Source organism: Macrotis lagotis, chromosome 2 (assembly GCF_037893015.1).
Source record: "Macrotis lagotis isolate mMagLag1 chromosome 2, bilby.v1.9.chrom.fasta, whole genome shotgun sequence".
Lineage (NCBI taxonomy): Eukaryota > Metazoa > Chordata > Mammalia > Peramelemorphia > Peramelidae > Macrotis > Macrotis lagotis.
This window is the reverse complement of record NC_133659.1, coordinates 217,592,578-217,609,290: the sequence shown is the minus strand read 5'-3', so window position 1 is coordinate 217,609,290 and position 16,713 is coordinate 217,592,578. Positions and strand designations below refer to the sequence as shown.

Sequence of the window (16,713 nt, the reverse complement as noted above, 5' to 3'; positions counted from 1 at the left end):
TTTTAAATTCCTTTGCAAAATGGGAAACTGTTTTACTTATTATGTAAATATGTGTGATATTAGCATCATGTGTATTTTTTCCACAAGTCATTATGATTCGGGGAGGCAAATTGGAAAACCATTCTTGATATGATATTGAAAATAGTAAAGAACTAATCTCTTGATAACTTCTCTCCTCCCCTTCCTTTTCCTTTTTTTCCTTCATCTTCTATTATCAGAATGGAATGGCCACAAAAGATTTGACAAGACTAAAGACACTTCTCATTGAAACAGAGGTAAGAATATTTTAGAGGAAATTTTTTTTCTAATTTTGATAATAGCCGTTTTTATATTGAATTCTGGGGAATCAATTTATCTGTGCTGGCTAAGAAAGTCATGAAAAGTCCTTTGAATTGATGGCAACTTCATAAGTCCTTCTACATTTTTCAACTGTCTTTGACCCCATTCTAGAAATCTCAGTTCTCTTTAAAATAATTATTTCCCCTCACGTATTTGATTATATTTACATCCTGTTAATCTAAAAACTGTTAGGTAATTGCTTCATATTCTTTCTGCAATTCTGACTTTGTTGTTCCTTAATGACCTGAGCTTCTTTAGGCCTGCAAACCCTGAGGCAAGAGAAGAGGTTGGCCAGGTAATGATGGGGAGAGCAAACAGTAGAAGTTTCTGTTGGAGACTGAGTGCCCAGCTACCTGTACTTAAAATATGAAATGAATAGAAATGATATATTCATTTTTTTTTTAGGATTTTGCAAGGCAAATGGGGTTAAATGGCTTGCCCACAGCTAGGTAATTATTAAGTGTCTGAGCCCAGATTTGAACCCAAGTACTCCTGACTCCAGGGCCGGTGCTTTATCCACTGTTCCACCTAGCCGCCCCGAAATGATATACTCTTAATTCAGTTGGATGGGGCCCTATGCTGGGAAAAATAAGCAGAATTGAGACAATAGGACTGACTTCTTTTTCTTTTTGTATCTGTCTTTATAGATGTATTTCTCTTTATTTGTCTCTTGATGACAAGTCAACCAAGCCATCTATCTAGCAGCTATATCTTTCTGCCTCTCCATGTATGATCCTGTACATGTATGGATATTTTGTCAACTTTAATTATTTTGGGCTAAAAATGAAAAAACAAAAAGGAGGTTAAACATGAAGTTTTATTCTTTAAGATTTTACCAAAAAACCTAAGGTGGACTTCCTGAAAGATACCTACCAAGCACTTAATAAGGAAAAAGTATTTATAGAAAAGGCGCAGTTGAGTCATAAAGTTTTGGTGCCCAACCTGTCAGATTACACATAAGGTATCAATGCTCACTTTAGGATTTTCTTACCCATCCATAAGGTCTGTTCTATGTCATAATTGATCAAGATCCAATTTTGACTTGATGTCTTATGTTGTTATCAGATATATGATAGACATAATAAAACATTGTGATCTCTCCCTTTCTAAAATGTCATAAGTATAAGACTTTACTTAAATCTCTTGTAGAGATACCAGTCCAGTTTCTTACTTTCTCAGGATAGTCTTTGCTCACCTGTTGAAACAGATATAAAAGCCAACATTGTAGATGTAGATGTAGTTAGAGGTGAACCAGGCTACTTCACACAGACAGAGTCAGTCTTTGGATTTATAGATGGACAGTCACAAACCTTGAGAGAGACAGAGGCTAACATTCAGACTTACAAACCTAAATTAAAGACAGTTTTTGAACAGAAATATAAGATTTAGAAACGCAGTTTTCAAATTGTGTATAGATATTTGTATATACAGATACATATATGTGTCTAAACTGATGTGTGTATAAATCTACTTATATATGTATATTTATGTAATTTATATATATGCATATATATCTATATTTAGATACAGATATAGTCCTTGACCTGTGATTTCAAAATATATGGGTAGTTATTAATCTGAGGTATGTATAGGGTTATATCAAAATTACACTTAGGATATTTAGGCTTTTCTTCATAGAAGTTAGGCAGTTTTATTGTTTGGTGTACCTCTTATGTTAGTTTGTTTCCATAAACTCACCATTAGCTTGGATTTCCAGTTCTCTCTAGTAGAACATTCAGTGTGGTATGTCCAGGATCAGGTAGGTGGGTTGCGGAATATTTAATGAAGTATGTTTTCTTTACTCTGCTGAAAAATGACTGTTTATTTTTTATTTTGAAATTATCCTTTATCATTGAGTAAAAGAGATTTTGATTCATTAATCTCAAGGTGCCATGGTAGTGCTAGTTGCAGTAGTTGTAGTGAAACTGGGAGTACTTTTCGTCCTCACTGATGGTTAGGTCATACTAAGTCAGCTATTTTGTTCCTGATTTGAGAAAGGGGAGTCCCAGTGATTACCAGGGTGAGGAAGTCATTGTGTTCCTTCACTTAAACCCAGAGGGGTTATTTCTCGTGAGTCTAATTTGGAAGTGTTATTCCCCCATTCATCTGAGATAACTTGTTATAAGATAACCCCAAATTTGCATGAGCAGCTAATCTGAGGCTCTAGTTTTTTTTTTTTTTGACTAGAGGTCAGTGAGGCATCTGAGTAAGAGGAGCTATGTCAACTTACTCTTTGTAATCACCATTGAATTTGTAATCACCATTGAAGATAAGGTATCCACAAAGATGGCTCATGGGAAGCCAACAGAATCCTGGGGGAAATTACTCAGAGTCAAATCTATAAATGAATACTAAGAGATTGCTAAGGAAGTTTCTAGAACCAGTAATTGTAACAATAATTGATGTTTATAAAGACATGAAGGATTATAAAAGACATTATATACTATTTTATGAACTAATTAAATGAGAATAAATCAAAGGAGTCACAAGATGATACAGTGGATAGAGCATCAGCCCTGTAGTCAGGAGGATCTGAATTTAAATGGGTGGCCTCAGACAATTGGTACTTATTAGCTGTGAGACCTTGGGCAAGTCACTTAACCCCATCCCCCCCACAAAAAGAAAAAGAAAAAAAAGAGTCATCACTGTTAAAGCCAGCAATTTCAGTGCCTCATGGTCATCTCAACAGTATTCTTTTTACTGTTGGTTTAGGGTTACAATTTTTACCAGTATTTATGTGTATTAAATGTGTGAAAATATTGACAATGGAAAGTAAGACCTGATGAATGATACTTTTGTGTTATGGGTTGATAGAAACAAATAGGGAGACTGATGGACAAGGGAGAACAGCCTCAGGAATTTGCATAATTTTTTGCTCTTGTTTTTTGTTAAGTACCCTTATGTATTTAGATCACAAAAGACACAGGAAACTTTTTCAGTTTTATTTTTAAAATAAACTTCATATACATTGACCATAGTGAATAGTGTTCTTTTATCTTTGAATGTTTGATCATTTTCAAGTTTAGGAAGTATGTTGATTGATTTTTTTTCTTTTAAAAAGAGGAAGATCTTCTGTAGTATTAACATGTATATCAAAAACAGGGAAAGATTTTTATGTGTTGATGAGTTTATTAGGTCTCTTTTGTCTCCCCTTTTAAAGTTCTTGTTTTTATTATCACTAGTTTGATTTATGGAGATAAATTAGTACATCCTAAATATCTTCAAAGAATCAAAATTTGAGAACTGGAAGCAACCTCAAGGAACCCATCACTTCCAAATCATACCTGGAAGTAATTTCTATAATGTTATTCTGACAAATATACTCAATTTTTTTTTAAGACTTCCTATGAAGGAAAACCCTCAACTCTTAAGAAAACCCATTCTACTTTTGGATAATATCTTTTACCTATTGCTCCTAGTTTTGCCTTTTGGAATGAAACAATATAAATCTATTCTTTTTTCTACATAATGAAAATGAAATATTTGTAGAAAACTATACTATGCCTTTTTCTATGGACTAACAAACCCAGTTTCTTCAGCTGAGTCTCATGAATGACATGAATTCAAGGACATTCAAGTCAGGTGAATTCGTCAAGGTTGGGTTTTTATTAACTATCTTGCGTCCACTGCTTGTTAGCCACTGTTGCCTAGTTGGCTTCCTCTGAATGCTTTTTACATTATTAGTGACTGTTTTGCATATATTTGTATTTATTATATGTAAGTTTGTAAATATCTATACAACATATGTATATGTATGTCTGTACATGTGTATATAGGTATGCAAATATGTATGTTCATATACATATTAATATCCTCCTTTAACCTTCCACCCTTCCTGAATCTAAGCTCCTTTAGGGGATGGATTGTTTCAATTTTGTCTCTGTATCCCCAGTGGCTGGCACATAATAGATGCCTATTAAATGCTTTTTGCTTGTCTGCTTGATTTATAGAGCACCTTGAGCTAGAAATTCATTTTAATCGGAAAAGGACATAAGAAACAAAGTAACTTCTATTTTGTCTGCCCTTCACCTCTCATTGTCACCAGTATATAAACCAATGGATTCTCTCCTGGATCTATTTTCTTGGTCAGTTCTTTTTCCAATTAGATATTTCACATTTTCTTCTAATGTTTTCTTCTTTAGGTATTGTCCTATTGTTTCTTGATTTCTTTCAAAGATAACAGCTTCCTTTAGCTCCATTCTACATTTGAAGGAGTTATTTTCTTCGAAGAATTTTTTTTAATCTCCTTTTCCAGCTGGTCACTTCTGCTTTTTAAAGCATTCTTCACTTCATTTGCCTTTTGGGTTGCTTTTTGACCTAAACTGGTTTTTAACATGCTATTTTCTTGAGTATTTTTTTGTATTTCTTACACTAAGCTGCTGACTTGGTTTTTATGTTTTTCCTGTATCGCTCTCATTTCTCTTCCCAATTTTTCCTCTACCTCCCTTACTTGTTTTTCAAAGTCTTTTCTGAGCTTGTCCATAGTTAGAGCCCATTTCCTAGTTCTCTTGTAGACTTTGGATATAGAAACTTTGACTCTGTCATCTTTTGAGTGTGTATTTTGATCCTCCATGAGACCAAAGTAATTATCTATGGTCAGATTATTCTTTTTTCTGTTGTTTGCTCATATCCTTAGCCTGTGACTAATTTTCTTACTTCTAAGACTTTGGTGGGGGGGGGGGTTGGGACACTCTACAGGACCTTAATTCTCTCCAAGGTCTTTTGAGAGGCTCTGATGTCTCTCTTGCCTGTGCTCTGCTTTGTGGATGACTATAGGCCCTCCCCTCTTCCCCGGAATTGTGGTAGTATGGGGGCCCAAACTGCAACCTGGATCTGAGTGTGGGCAAACAGCAGAGTCCTGCCCCAGGGAGAGCAGATAGACCTCTGCAGTCTTCCCACTCCCTTATCATCTGTAAGCTAAGTGCTCTGGAAGTGCTGGGTGGCTCTGCAGATTTGCACTGAGGGCTGCTCTGAGGTGGCATTGACCAGGGCTCCATGCTCACTTTGGTGCTGCGGAGTTCTCTCACTGCCCCTTCAAACCTGTCCCTGGCAATCCCTTGGCGAAGAGGCCTGGAAATGGCCCCCTCTGCCATGGACCCAGGTGCCCTGTGGGCTGTTCCTAGAAGGCTGGATTGGTTTGTTTCTGCCTGGCTGCGCTGTGGTTCTTTCCAACCCCCAGTCCCGGTGAAACACACCAGCAGATCTTCTAAGTTGTCTTGGATTGTGAAATTGTATCACTCAGTCTTTCTGTGGGTTCTGTCCCTCTAAATTTTGGCGAGAATCATAATTTGATGGCTTTTGTTTTGGGGGACAAGTTTCTGGGAATTCCTGCTCTCATGCTTGCATTTTGAATCCGACCTGTTTAGCTCCAGGATTATTTTTTAATAGTATTTTTTTTTTTTACAATTTTATGTAAAGATAATTTTCAGCATTCATTTTCTGAAAGATTTTTAGTTTCAAATTTTCCTCCCTTCCTTCCTTAACTCTCCCTCTCTAAGGTGACAGCAAGTAATCTGATATAAGTTATACATGTGCTATAATCAGCATCAATTTCACAGGACATTGCTATGCTTTTGTATTCATCCTTTGTTACCTGCCTTTCCTTCCTCTATGCATATTTCTCTCTCTCTCTCTTTTTTTTTTTGCAAGGCAAATGGGGTTAAGTGGCTTACCCAAGGCCACACAGCTAGGTAGTTATTGAGTTTCTGAGACCGGATTTAAACCCAGGTACTCCTGACTCAAGGGCCAGTGCTTTATCCACTGCGCCATCTAGCCGCCCCTGCATATTTCTCTTTTAAACCCTCATTGGTTGGTGAGATCTGTGCATATTGATTTCTTCTGACAGCTTTTATTTTTCCTCCTCATTGGAATTATTTCCTTTTGTGTTCAAGAATTCCATTCTTCTTGATCATTTTTTTAGTTGTTTAATATACATTGTTTTTTAATATTTTAACCATTTTTTCTTTTTTCTTTAATATTTATTCTCATTTTGTATAAATTATGTTTTTTTACATTAATAAAATATTCTTGTTTAAGAGTAAATGAAATACCCCCTCCCCCATAAATATAGACTTGCTTGAGCGATAAAGTAATAAAGGGGAGAAAAAAATTAAAATTAAAAAAAAACCTAATAGTAACAATAGTAGGTATGGCCAGGTTATGCAATGGACGGAGCACCAGCCCTGGAGCCATGAGCACCTGAGCCCACTTCCGGCCCCGTACACCCAACAATCACCCAGCCGTGTGACATACAAGCCACCCCAACCCCACTGCCCTGCAAAAACCAAAAAAAGAAAAAAGAAAAAAAAAGACCCAAAATAAAATAAAATAGTAATAATAGTAGGGGTGGCTGGGTGGCGGACAGAGCATCGGCCCTTGAGCCAGGAGCACCCGGGTCCAAATCCGGCCTCAGACACCCAAAGATCACCCTGCTATGCAGCCTCAGGCAGGCCACGCAGCCCCATCTGCCCTGCACCCCCCCAAAATAATAATAAAAAATATGCTTGAGTCTTTGTTCCAACACCAACAACTTCATCGTGGTTAGATCACATTCTTTATGATAAGTCCATGGCAAAAGTTACTTCCATATTTTTCCACTGTTGCCATTGCTGATTGCAACTCCCTCCTTTCGTATTTCTCCACTACCATGTACTATATTTTCTCTCTCCTTTCACTCTGACTTTGCTGTAGGGTAGCTGAGTGGCGCAGCAGACAGATCCCTGGTCCTGGGGCCAAGAGGCTCTGAGCCCCCATACCACCCCTTAGGCCCAGCATCCACCTGGCCCTGTGGTCCTGGACAGGCCATCCAATCCCAGCCCCTTGCAAGAAGTAAAAAAGAAGATGTGTTATATCTGGCCACTCTCCCCCCATGGTTCATCCTCTCCTCCTTCATTCACATCCCCACTCCTTCCCCCTGTCCTTCCACCTCTCCTTCTTACTCCAGATGTCTATACCCCTTTGAGTATATATACTGTTTCCTCTCCTAGCCACCTCTGATGAGAGTGAAGATTCCCTCATTCCCCCTTGCCTTAACCCCTTCCATATCATTGCAATAGCTCATTGTAATAAAGAAAATTCTTGTTATATGAAATATCTTGGCCTATTCCCCCTTTCCTTTTTCTTTCTCTCATTACATTTCCCTTTTTTCTATTGACTCCATTTTTACACCATATTTTATCTTCAAATTCAGCTTTCTCCTGTACTTCAACTATAAAAGTTCCCTCTACCTGCTCTATTAACTGAGAAGGTTCATATAAGTAGTATCAGTGTCATTTTTCTATGCAGGAACACATGTAGTTCATCATCAAGTCCCTCATATTTCCCCCTCTCCTCCAATCTCAATGCTTTACCTGAGTCCTGTATCTGAAGATCAAACCTTCTGTTCAGCTCTGGCCATTCCAAAAGGAACATTTGAAATTCCCCTGGTTCATTGTAAGTCCATCTTTTTCCCTGGAAGAGGACATTCTGCCTTGCTGGGTAGCTCATTCTTGGCTGCATTCTAAGATCTTTTGCCTTCCGGTATATTGTATTCCAAGCCCTACAAGCTTCCAATGTAGTTGCTGCTAAGTCCTGTGTGATCCTGACTGCAGCTCCACGATATTTGAACTGTGTCCTTCTGGCTGCTTGTAATATTTTCTCTTTGACTTGGGAGTTCTGGAACTTGGCTATAATATTCCTAGGGGTTGGTTTTTTGGGATCTCTTTCTCTGGGGGATCGGTGGATTCTCTCCATTTCTATTTTGCCCTCTGCTTCTAGAATATCAGGGCAATTTTCCTGTAGTAATTCTTTGAAAATGATGTCAAGGAGCTTTTCCTGATCATGACTTTCAGGTATTCCACTAATTTTGAAATTATCTTTCCTAAGTCTGTTTTCCATATCAGTTGTTTTTTCAATGAGATATTTCACATTTTCTTCTAATTTTTCATTTTTTTTTTTTTTGGTTTTGAAGTATTGATTCCTGATTTCTGCTAAATTCATCAATCTCCCTGAGTTCTATTCTTTGTCTGAAGGATTTGTTCTCTTCAGAGAGTTTTCTTATCTCTTTTTTCCATCTGGCCAATTTTGCTTTTTAAAGCATTCTTCTCCTCAATAACTTTTTGAATTGTTTTATCCATTTGACCTAAGCTGGTTTTTTAGCATGCTATTTTCTTCAGCATTTTTTTTGGATTTCCTTGACTAGGCTGCTGACTTCATTTTCATGTTTTTCCTGCATCTCTCTCATTTCTTTTCCCAGTTTTTCTTCTAACTCACTCATTTGATTTTCAAAATCTTTTTTGAGCTCTGTCATAGCCTGAGCCCAATTTCTGTTTTTCTTGGAGTCTTTAGATGCAGGAGCTTGTGCTTCTTCATCTTCAGACTGAGGATTTTGATCCTTCTTGGGATCATATGCAAAATATTTCTCAATGGTGTTCCTCTTTTTTTCTCTGCTTGCTCATTTTCCCAGCCTGAGCCTGTTTTGGGGGTGCTTGCTGAGCTTTTGGGACACTCCCACAAGGGTCTCAGTGTGTGAGGCTCTGTCCTCTCTCCTGGTCTGTGAATGACCATAGGCGCCCCCCTCTGCCACGGGGCTGAGGTGGGGGGGGCCTGCTGTTCTATGGGGGGGCCTAGATTGCGATCAGGATCTGAATGTGTTCAGAGTCCCAGAGTCCTGTTCCAGGGGCAGAGGACAGAGCTTGGCAGTGTCTCTTCACTTCCCTCCCTAGGTTCAATGGGCTCATGCCCTGGGGGCTCCTGCTTGCCAGCTCCGCCTGCTTCTGTTCCTGGATCTGGGCTGAGGTGGCCATGCTGCTCTCTGTGTGCCCTGAGGCCTGGGTTTCACATGCTCTCTCTGGCAGAGGTCCCCTGCTGTTCCCCCACTTTGTGCCTGGTGCTCCCCGGGGTGTAGCTCAGGAAAATCCCCTGCTGCTGTGAGCCATGGCTTCCAGCGCCCTGGGGCTGCCTTTGGGATGCTGAAGTTCTTTTTTCTGGCAGTCCACCCCTCTGGTGGGCTGCCCCAGGGAGCAGAGCCTTTCTGCTCTTTTCCAGGTTACCTTGACAAGGAGAACTGCCTCACTGTGTCCCTTTGTGGGTTCTGCCTCTCTAAAGTTTAATTAGAGTCCTTAGCTTATGAGTTTTATGAGAGAGCGCCTAAGACACAATTCGTTCTTGTCGCCATCTTGGCTCCACCCCCCCTTGACCATTTTCTTTGAGAAATTGAGTTCTACTTCTTGTTCACTTTCCAAATAATAAGAATCAATTAACTAATTTCTGAAAAGTAGTTATAACATTATATTTAGATTTTTGAAGAGTATAATTTATGGGTATGTGGTACCTATAACTCAGGAAATTACTAAGGCAAATATACCAATGAAATGGTCACATAGTAAGTGTCAGAGATTTGAACTCATGTCTTAATTTTATTATTCAAAGATAATGTTTTGTTGCCATATTTGAAAGAATGAGTTAATCAAGAAACATTTATTAAGAGCCATGTATCAGGTAATGTGCTAGACACTGGGGGATTACAAAAATATTAAACAATTCCTGCTTTATAGCAGCTTATATTCTATAAGCAGAAACCATGCTTATCTAAAAATATAATTTAATATAAAGAGAATAAATGCAAGGTAGTATATTCTCTCCTTAGTCTTTATTGTGTCTGTAGGTGTGGAGAGATTCAGAAAGTATTCACTTTGATAGCAGCTGTGTGGCACAGAGGAGGAAAGAGCACTGTCCTTGGAGTCAGGCAACTAGGAGATCAAATTTAGTCTCAGACACTTGATACTTAGTAACTGTGAGACCTTGGGCATGTCACTTAAACCTGAATGCCTTGCATCCAGGGCCATCTCCAGCTGTTCTGCTCCATATCTGGCCCCTGCACCCAGATAACTCTGGAGGAGAAAGTAAAGTTGATGGCAGCACCCCCTTACTCAATTCCAATTCATGTGCTTGTCATGGCATCACCTTCCCTGATGCACAATATTCTTTGAGCATGAAGGACAAACATCATCATCCCCTTGATAGTCATTCTTCTCAAGAAATTCTTTTTTTTTTTTGGCATTGACTTTTTAAAATTTTAAGCTTAAATACAAAATGTGAAAAAGAAAACATATTGCCATATAGAAAGCAGAACATAAGATATCATTTAAGATAAAATAATAAATTTCTTTTTCAAGAAAACCTCCATAATAATACTATACTATATTTTCGAAGCTGCTCAGTTTCCTTTGGTTTTTCTGCTCTGGACTTTTAAATTTTTCCCCCCTATGTCTCCACACCTACCCTAAAGAAGATATCAGTTAAATGCAGCTTATACATACACACACAAACACTTAGATATCTATGAGTATAATTATATATGTAAGACTGTACTATGCGTATTTCCATTTTTCACCTGTTTCTTTCAGATCTTTCCATGTTCCTCTAAATCAACCTTATCATTTCCTATACCACAGCAATATTCCAACTCCATCATATCCTTTCTGAAAGATTGACTGTGAAAGTGTTTTCCCAATAATTTGCATTCCTTCTATGTGTAGGTTTTATTTGTCCAGGAAAATTTTAATTTAAGTAATCAAAACTATCCATTTCATACTTCAACAATGCTGTCATCTTATAATACAAAGTCTGATACTACTAGATCTTCTTCCTTTATATTTTTCCTCCTTGCTTTTTTGAGATATTCTTCCAGATGAACTTTGTTATTATTTTGAGTAAGACAGTTTTTTTCGTAATTTAATTGAGATGTGATTAAATATATAGATTAGATAAAACTGTACGTTTTTTACTATTTTGACTTTACCTATCCATGAATAATAAATGTTTCATCAATTATTTAGAAGAATTGATTTCATCCACATAAAAAATGCCCCAAGTTTATATTCACATGTTTTGGCAGGTATACTCTCAAGTATTTTATATTGTTGAGCCACCTCAAATGATCTAAAACAAAAAAACATCAAACAATATCTCTGACACAGTGTCGTTTCCCTAACCATTGTCCTTTGACTCAGGATTTTCTTGACTCAGTTTTTTAATTGATGATGATTCTTCCATGTCATGACCCCTAATCTTGAGTATCCTCCAAGGACTTTTCCAGAGAGTTCTTTTTTCTGTCTATGCTATATTATTTCAGAGCATTAGTTTACATTATTTATTATCATTTATTACCATCTCCATATATATGATTCCAGACACTGCTCTAATCCTTGTCTCTCTCTTGTCTAAATCACACTCCTTCCTGTTGGATATTTCAAATTGAATGTCTTCTAAGTATTTCAAACTCAACAAGTCCCAAATAGAGTTCATTAACTCTCCCCTGCTCCATCCCACTTCTCTTTCTAAATTCCTTATTATTGTTGAATGTATTACCTTTTTCTCACCTTGGTTTTTTACTCTCACTTAACTTTGTATTTCCACTGTGTTGTCAAATCTTATTCAACTTTTGTATCTCTCTTCTCAGTCCACCACCAGCCTAGTTTATGTTCCTCTTGTCTCTCCTGGATTATTGATTGCATTAGCTTTTTAATTGATCTGTCTCCACATCTGTTCCTATTCTAATCCATCCTTCACTTGGTTGCCAAAATGAGTTAAGTAAAACATAGGTTTAATTGTATTACCCCTGTACCTAATAAATTCTAGTGACTCCCTTCATTATTAAATATAAAGTCCTCTGGCATTCAAAAGCTCTTTATAACGTAATTCCTTCCTATGTTTCCAGTCTTCTTATGTTAAAAATTATGCACTCCATGTACTGTTTGATCTAGCTACCCTTTCTGACTTATTCTTTACACCTAACTCTCCATTTCCTATGTCTGTATAGTAAAATTGGATGTCCCATATCCCTGAAATGCTTTTTCCTTTTCACCTTCACCAGCTTCTTTCATGGCTCAGTTTAAATTTCACCTTCTGCAGAAGATTTTTCAGTCTCCCTTCCCTCCTCTCTCCTCCCTCCCCCCTCCCAGCTGCTAGGACTTTCTCCTTGAGATTACCTTCCATTTATTTGTGCTCATCTGGTGTGTACCTATTTATTGACATACTATCCTCTAGTAGAATATGTGTTCCTTACCACCAGCACTGTTGTTATTTTTACTGTTATTTCTTAGTATCCCAGGCACTTAGCATAGTCCTATTTTGAGATTAGTGAATGGGGTGGCTAGGTGGTGCAGCGGATAGAACACCAGCCCTGGAGTAAGAAGTTCCTGAGTTCAAATCTGACCACAGACACTTAATAATTACCTATCTGTGAGGCCTTGGGCAAGCCACTTAACCACATTGCCTTGCAAAAACCTAAAGAGAGAGAGAGAGAGAGAGAGAGAGAGAGAGAGAGAGAGAGAGAGAGAGAGAAAAGAGATTAGAGAATAGAGATGAAAGTGGTTGATGAAGATGTAGACCTTCAAGAGACTGTTTAGTGACTGTTCTTTATTAATTGTTATATTTTTAAAAATTGTTAATTTTCTAATGGATATTTTATTTCATATTTAATGGAACCTAGTAATATATAACATTTTACCATCTTTTCTTTAGAGAAGTGCCATATAATAACTTGCCTAAGATATCTCTCTAACTGTTCTTGATTTATGGGGTTCTGATCATTTAAAAAATGGTGTTTTTAAAACACTTAAATTCCATAACTCTGATAATGAAAGGGTAAGCACAAGCATAATCACTTCTGTTATGAGAGTGGTACATCCCAGTCAGTTAAACCACTATATTGAACTCAAACATATCAGCATGAATATAATCTACTGATTTTCTGGTTATTGATCAACAGTAGTCAGTGTGCTTTAGACCATTTACCATGTATATTTTCTTTTTTAAAAATTATCCTCCTAGTCACTTTGGCATGATGGAAAGAGAACTGGTCTTGGGATCAGAAAAACCTAGGTTCAGTCTTGTCTCTAATAGGTACTGATTCTGTTTTCTGGGCAAAGCTATCCTCTCAATTCTCCTGAGAAATCTGTAAAGATATAAGTTGAAAAGAAGGTACTAATCTAAATTGATAGAGATGTTTTTCTTCTAAGAGATCCCTATACTGATGAAGACACAGGTCCATTAAAGAAAAATAGGCTTTGTGTTTTGATAAAAGATAGTTTATTCTCATTCATATGTCATGTTATTTCATTAGGAAAAAAAATTTTAAGAAAAGTCTTGTAGGGGCGGCTAGGTGGCACAGAGGATAAAGCATTGGCCTTGGAGTCAGGAGTACCTGAGTTCAAATCCAGCCTCAGACACTTAATAATTACCTAGCTGTGTGGCCCTGAGCAAGCCACTTAACTCCATTGGCTTACAAAAACTTTAAAGAAAAAAGCTTTTTAAAGAATCAAATGATATGCATTTTTAAAGTGAATTTATGCACAATGCAGTGTCTTGAATTATGACTATACCTAATTTAATGCTACTGATACTTTTCTTTAAAGTTTTATTGCAATTTAATCATTTGTTTAGTTATGAAAATTTTCTATTTAAGTTGTAAATCTTTTTGAAACACTTAGAATTCTTTGTGAAGTGAATGGCCTTGGGTTATTTGTAAGCTCAGATTTTTTGGTAATGCCTAATTTTCAAAACTTTTGCAAATTCCCAAAGTTCATTTGTAAGTCAGCTTAGCTACAGTATTTGAATTGTGGTGGGTTTAAATGATATGCCTGGGGGGGCGGAGCCAAGATGGCGACAAGAAGGGAGCTCTCTGATAAAACTCATCAGCTAAGGACTATAACTAAACTTTCGAGAGACAGAACCCACAAAGGGACCCAGTGAGGCAGTTCTCCCACTCAAGGTAACCTGGAAAAGAGCAGAAAGGCTCTGCTCCCTGGGGTCGGAAGGGTGGCCTGCCAGAGGGGTGGCCTGCCAGAGCCAAAGAACTTCAGCCTCCCGGAGGCAGCCCCAGGGCGCTGGGAGTCTCAGCTCACAGCAGCCTGGGAGTCTCCTGATCTGCACCCTGAGGAGCACCGGGCACAAAGTGGGGGAACAGCGGGGGACCTCTGCCAGAGTGAGCACTGTGGAGCCCAGCCCTCAGGACACTCAGGGAGCAGCTTGGCCACTGCCGCCCAGAACTGGAAACAGAAGCAGGTGGATCTGGCAAGCAGGAGCCCCCAGGGCATGAGCCCATTGAGCTGAGGGAGGGGAGTGAAGAGAGACTGTGAACTCTGTTCTCTGCCCCTGGAACAGGACTCTGGGGCTCTGACCACATTCAGATCCTGATCCCAGTCTAGGCCCCCCCCCCCATAGAACAGCAGCCCCCCCCCCACACACACCTCAGCCCCGTGGCAGAGGGGGGTGCTTATGGTCATTCACAGACCAGGAGGGAGGACAGAGAGCCTCACACACTGAGACCCTTGTGGGAGTGTCCCAAAAAGCTCAGGAAGCACCCCCAAAACAGGCCCAGGCTGCGAAAATGAGCAAGCAGAGAAACAAAAGGAAGACTATTGAGAAATATTTTGCGAATGAGCCCAAGAGTGATCAAAATACTCAGTCTGAAGATGAGGAAGCATAAGCTCCTGCATCTAAAGACTCCAAGAAAAACAGAAATTGGGCTCAGGCTATGACAGAGCTCAAAAAAAGACTTCGAAAATCAAATGAGGGAGTTGGAAGAAAAACTGGGAAAAGAAAGGAGAGAGATGCAGGAAAAACATGAAAATGAAGTCAGCAGCTTAGTCAAAGAAATCCAAGAAAATGCTGAAGAAAATAGCATGCTAAAAACCAGCTTAGGTCAAATGGATAAAACAGTTCAAAAAGTTATTGAGGAGAAGAATGCTTTAAAAAGCAGAATTGGCCAGATGGAAAAAGAGATAAGAAAACTCTCTGAGGAGAACAAATCCTTCAGAAAAAGAATAGAATTCAGGAAGATTGATGAATTTACCAGAAATCAGGAATCAATACTTCAAAACAAAAAAAAATGAAAAATTAGAAGAAAATGTGAAATATCTCATTGAAAAAACAACTGATATGGAAAACAGACTTAGGAAAGATAATTTAAAAATTAGTGGAATACCTGAAAGTCTTGATCAGGAAAAGAGCCTTGACATCATTTTCAAAGAATTACTACAGGAAAATTGCCCTGATATTCTAGAAGCAGAGGGCAAAATAGAAATGGAGAGAATCCACTGATCCCCCAGAGAAAGAGATCCCAAAAAACCAACCCCTAGGAATATTATAGCCAAGTTCCAGAACTCCCAAGTCAAAGAGAAAATATTACAAGCAGCCAGAAGGACACAGTTCAAATATCGTGGAGCTGCAGTCAGGATCACACAGGACTTAGCAGCAACTACATTGGAAGCTTGTAGGGCTTGGAATACAATATACCGGAAGGCAAAAGATCTTAGAATGCAGCCAAGAATGAGCTACCCAGCAAGGCAGAATGTCCTCTTCCAGGGAAAAAGATGGACTTACAATGAACCAGGGGAATTTCAAATGTTCCTTTTGGAATGGCCAGAGCTGAACAGAAGGTTTGATCTTCAGATACAGGACTCAGGTGAAGCATGGAGATTGGAGGAGAGGGGGGAAATATGAGGGACTTAATGAGGATGAACTGCATGTATTCCTGCATAGAAAAATGACACTGATACTACTGATATGAACCTTTTCAGTTAATAGAGCAGGTAGAGAGAGCTTTTATAGTTGAAGCACAGGAGAAAGCTGAATTTGAAGATAAAATATGGTGTAAAAATGGAGTCAGTAGAAAAAAAGGGAAATGGAATGGCAGAAAGAAAAAGGAGAGGGGGAATAGTCCAAGATATTTCACATAAGATTTTTTTTTTTATTACAATGAGCTGTTGCAATGATATGGAAGGGGGGAGGCAAGGGGGAATGAGGGAACCTTTGCTCTCATCAGAGATGGCTAGGAGAGGAAACAGCAAATATACTCAGTGGGGTATAGACATCTGGAGTAAGAAGGAGGGAGGAGCAGGGGGAAGGGGTGGGGATGTGAATAAAGGAGGAGAGGATGGACCATGGGGGAGAATGGTCAGATATAATACATTTTCTTTTTTACTTCTTGCAAGGGGCTGGGATTGGAAGGCCTGTCCAGGACCATAGGGCCAGGTGGATTCTGGGCCTAAGGGGTGGTATGGGGGCTCAGGGCTTCTTGGCCCCAGGACCAGGGATCTGTCTGCTGAGCCAGTCAACGACCCTAGCAGAGTCAGAGTGAAAGGAGAGAGAAAATATAGTACATGGTAGTGGAGAAATATGAAAGGAGGGAGTTGCGATCAGCAATGGCAATGGTGGAAAAATATGGAAGTAACTTTTGTGATGGACTTATCATAAAGAATGAGATCCGCCCGTGACAGAGTTGTTGGTGTTGGAACAAAGACTCAAGCACATTTTTTGTTATTATTATTTGGGGGAGGGTGTAGGGCAAGTGGGCCTGGATGGCCTTCCTGGGGCCACATAGCAGGGTGA

General features: G+C 38.8%; 1 protein-coding gene across 5 annotated transcripts in view; it reads left to right on the top strand.

Annotated features, from left to right (window-relative positions):
• The window catches only part of HELZ (helicase with zinc finger), a 321,547-nt gene that overhangs the window by 102,583 nt on the left and 202,251 nt on the right, over positions 1-16,713 (top strand). For all 5 annotated transcript variants that reach the window (XM_074224754.1, XM_074224753.1, XM_074224752.1 and 2 more), the window contains exon 5: positions 219-275. In XM_074224754.1, the coding sequence (XP_074080855.1) occupies positions 219-275 (57 nt within the window). The remainder of the gene's footprint in view (positions 1-218; positions 276-16,713) is intronic.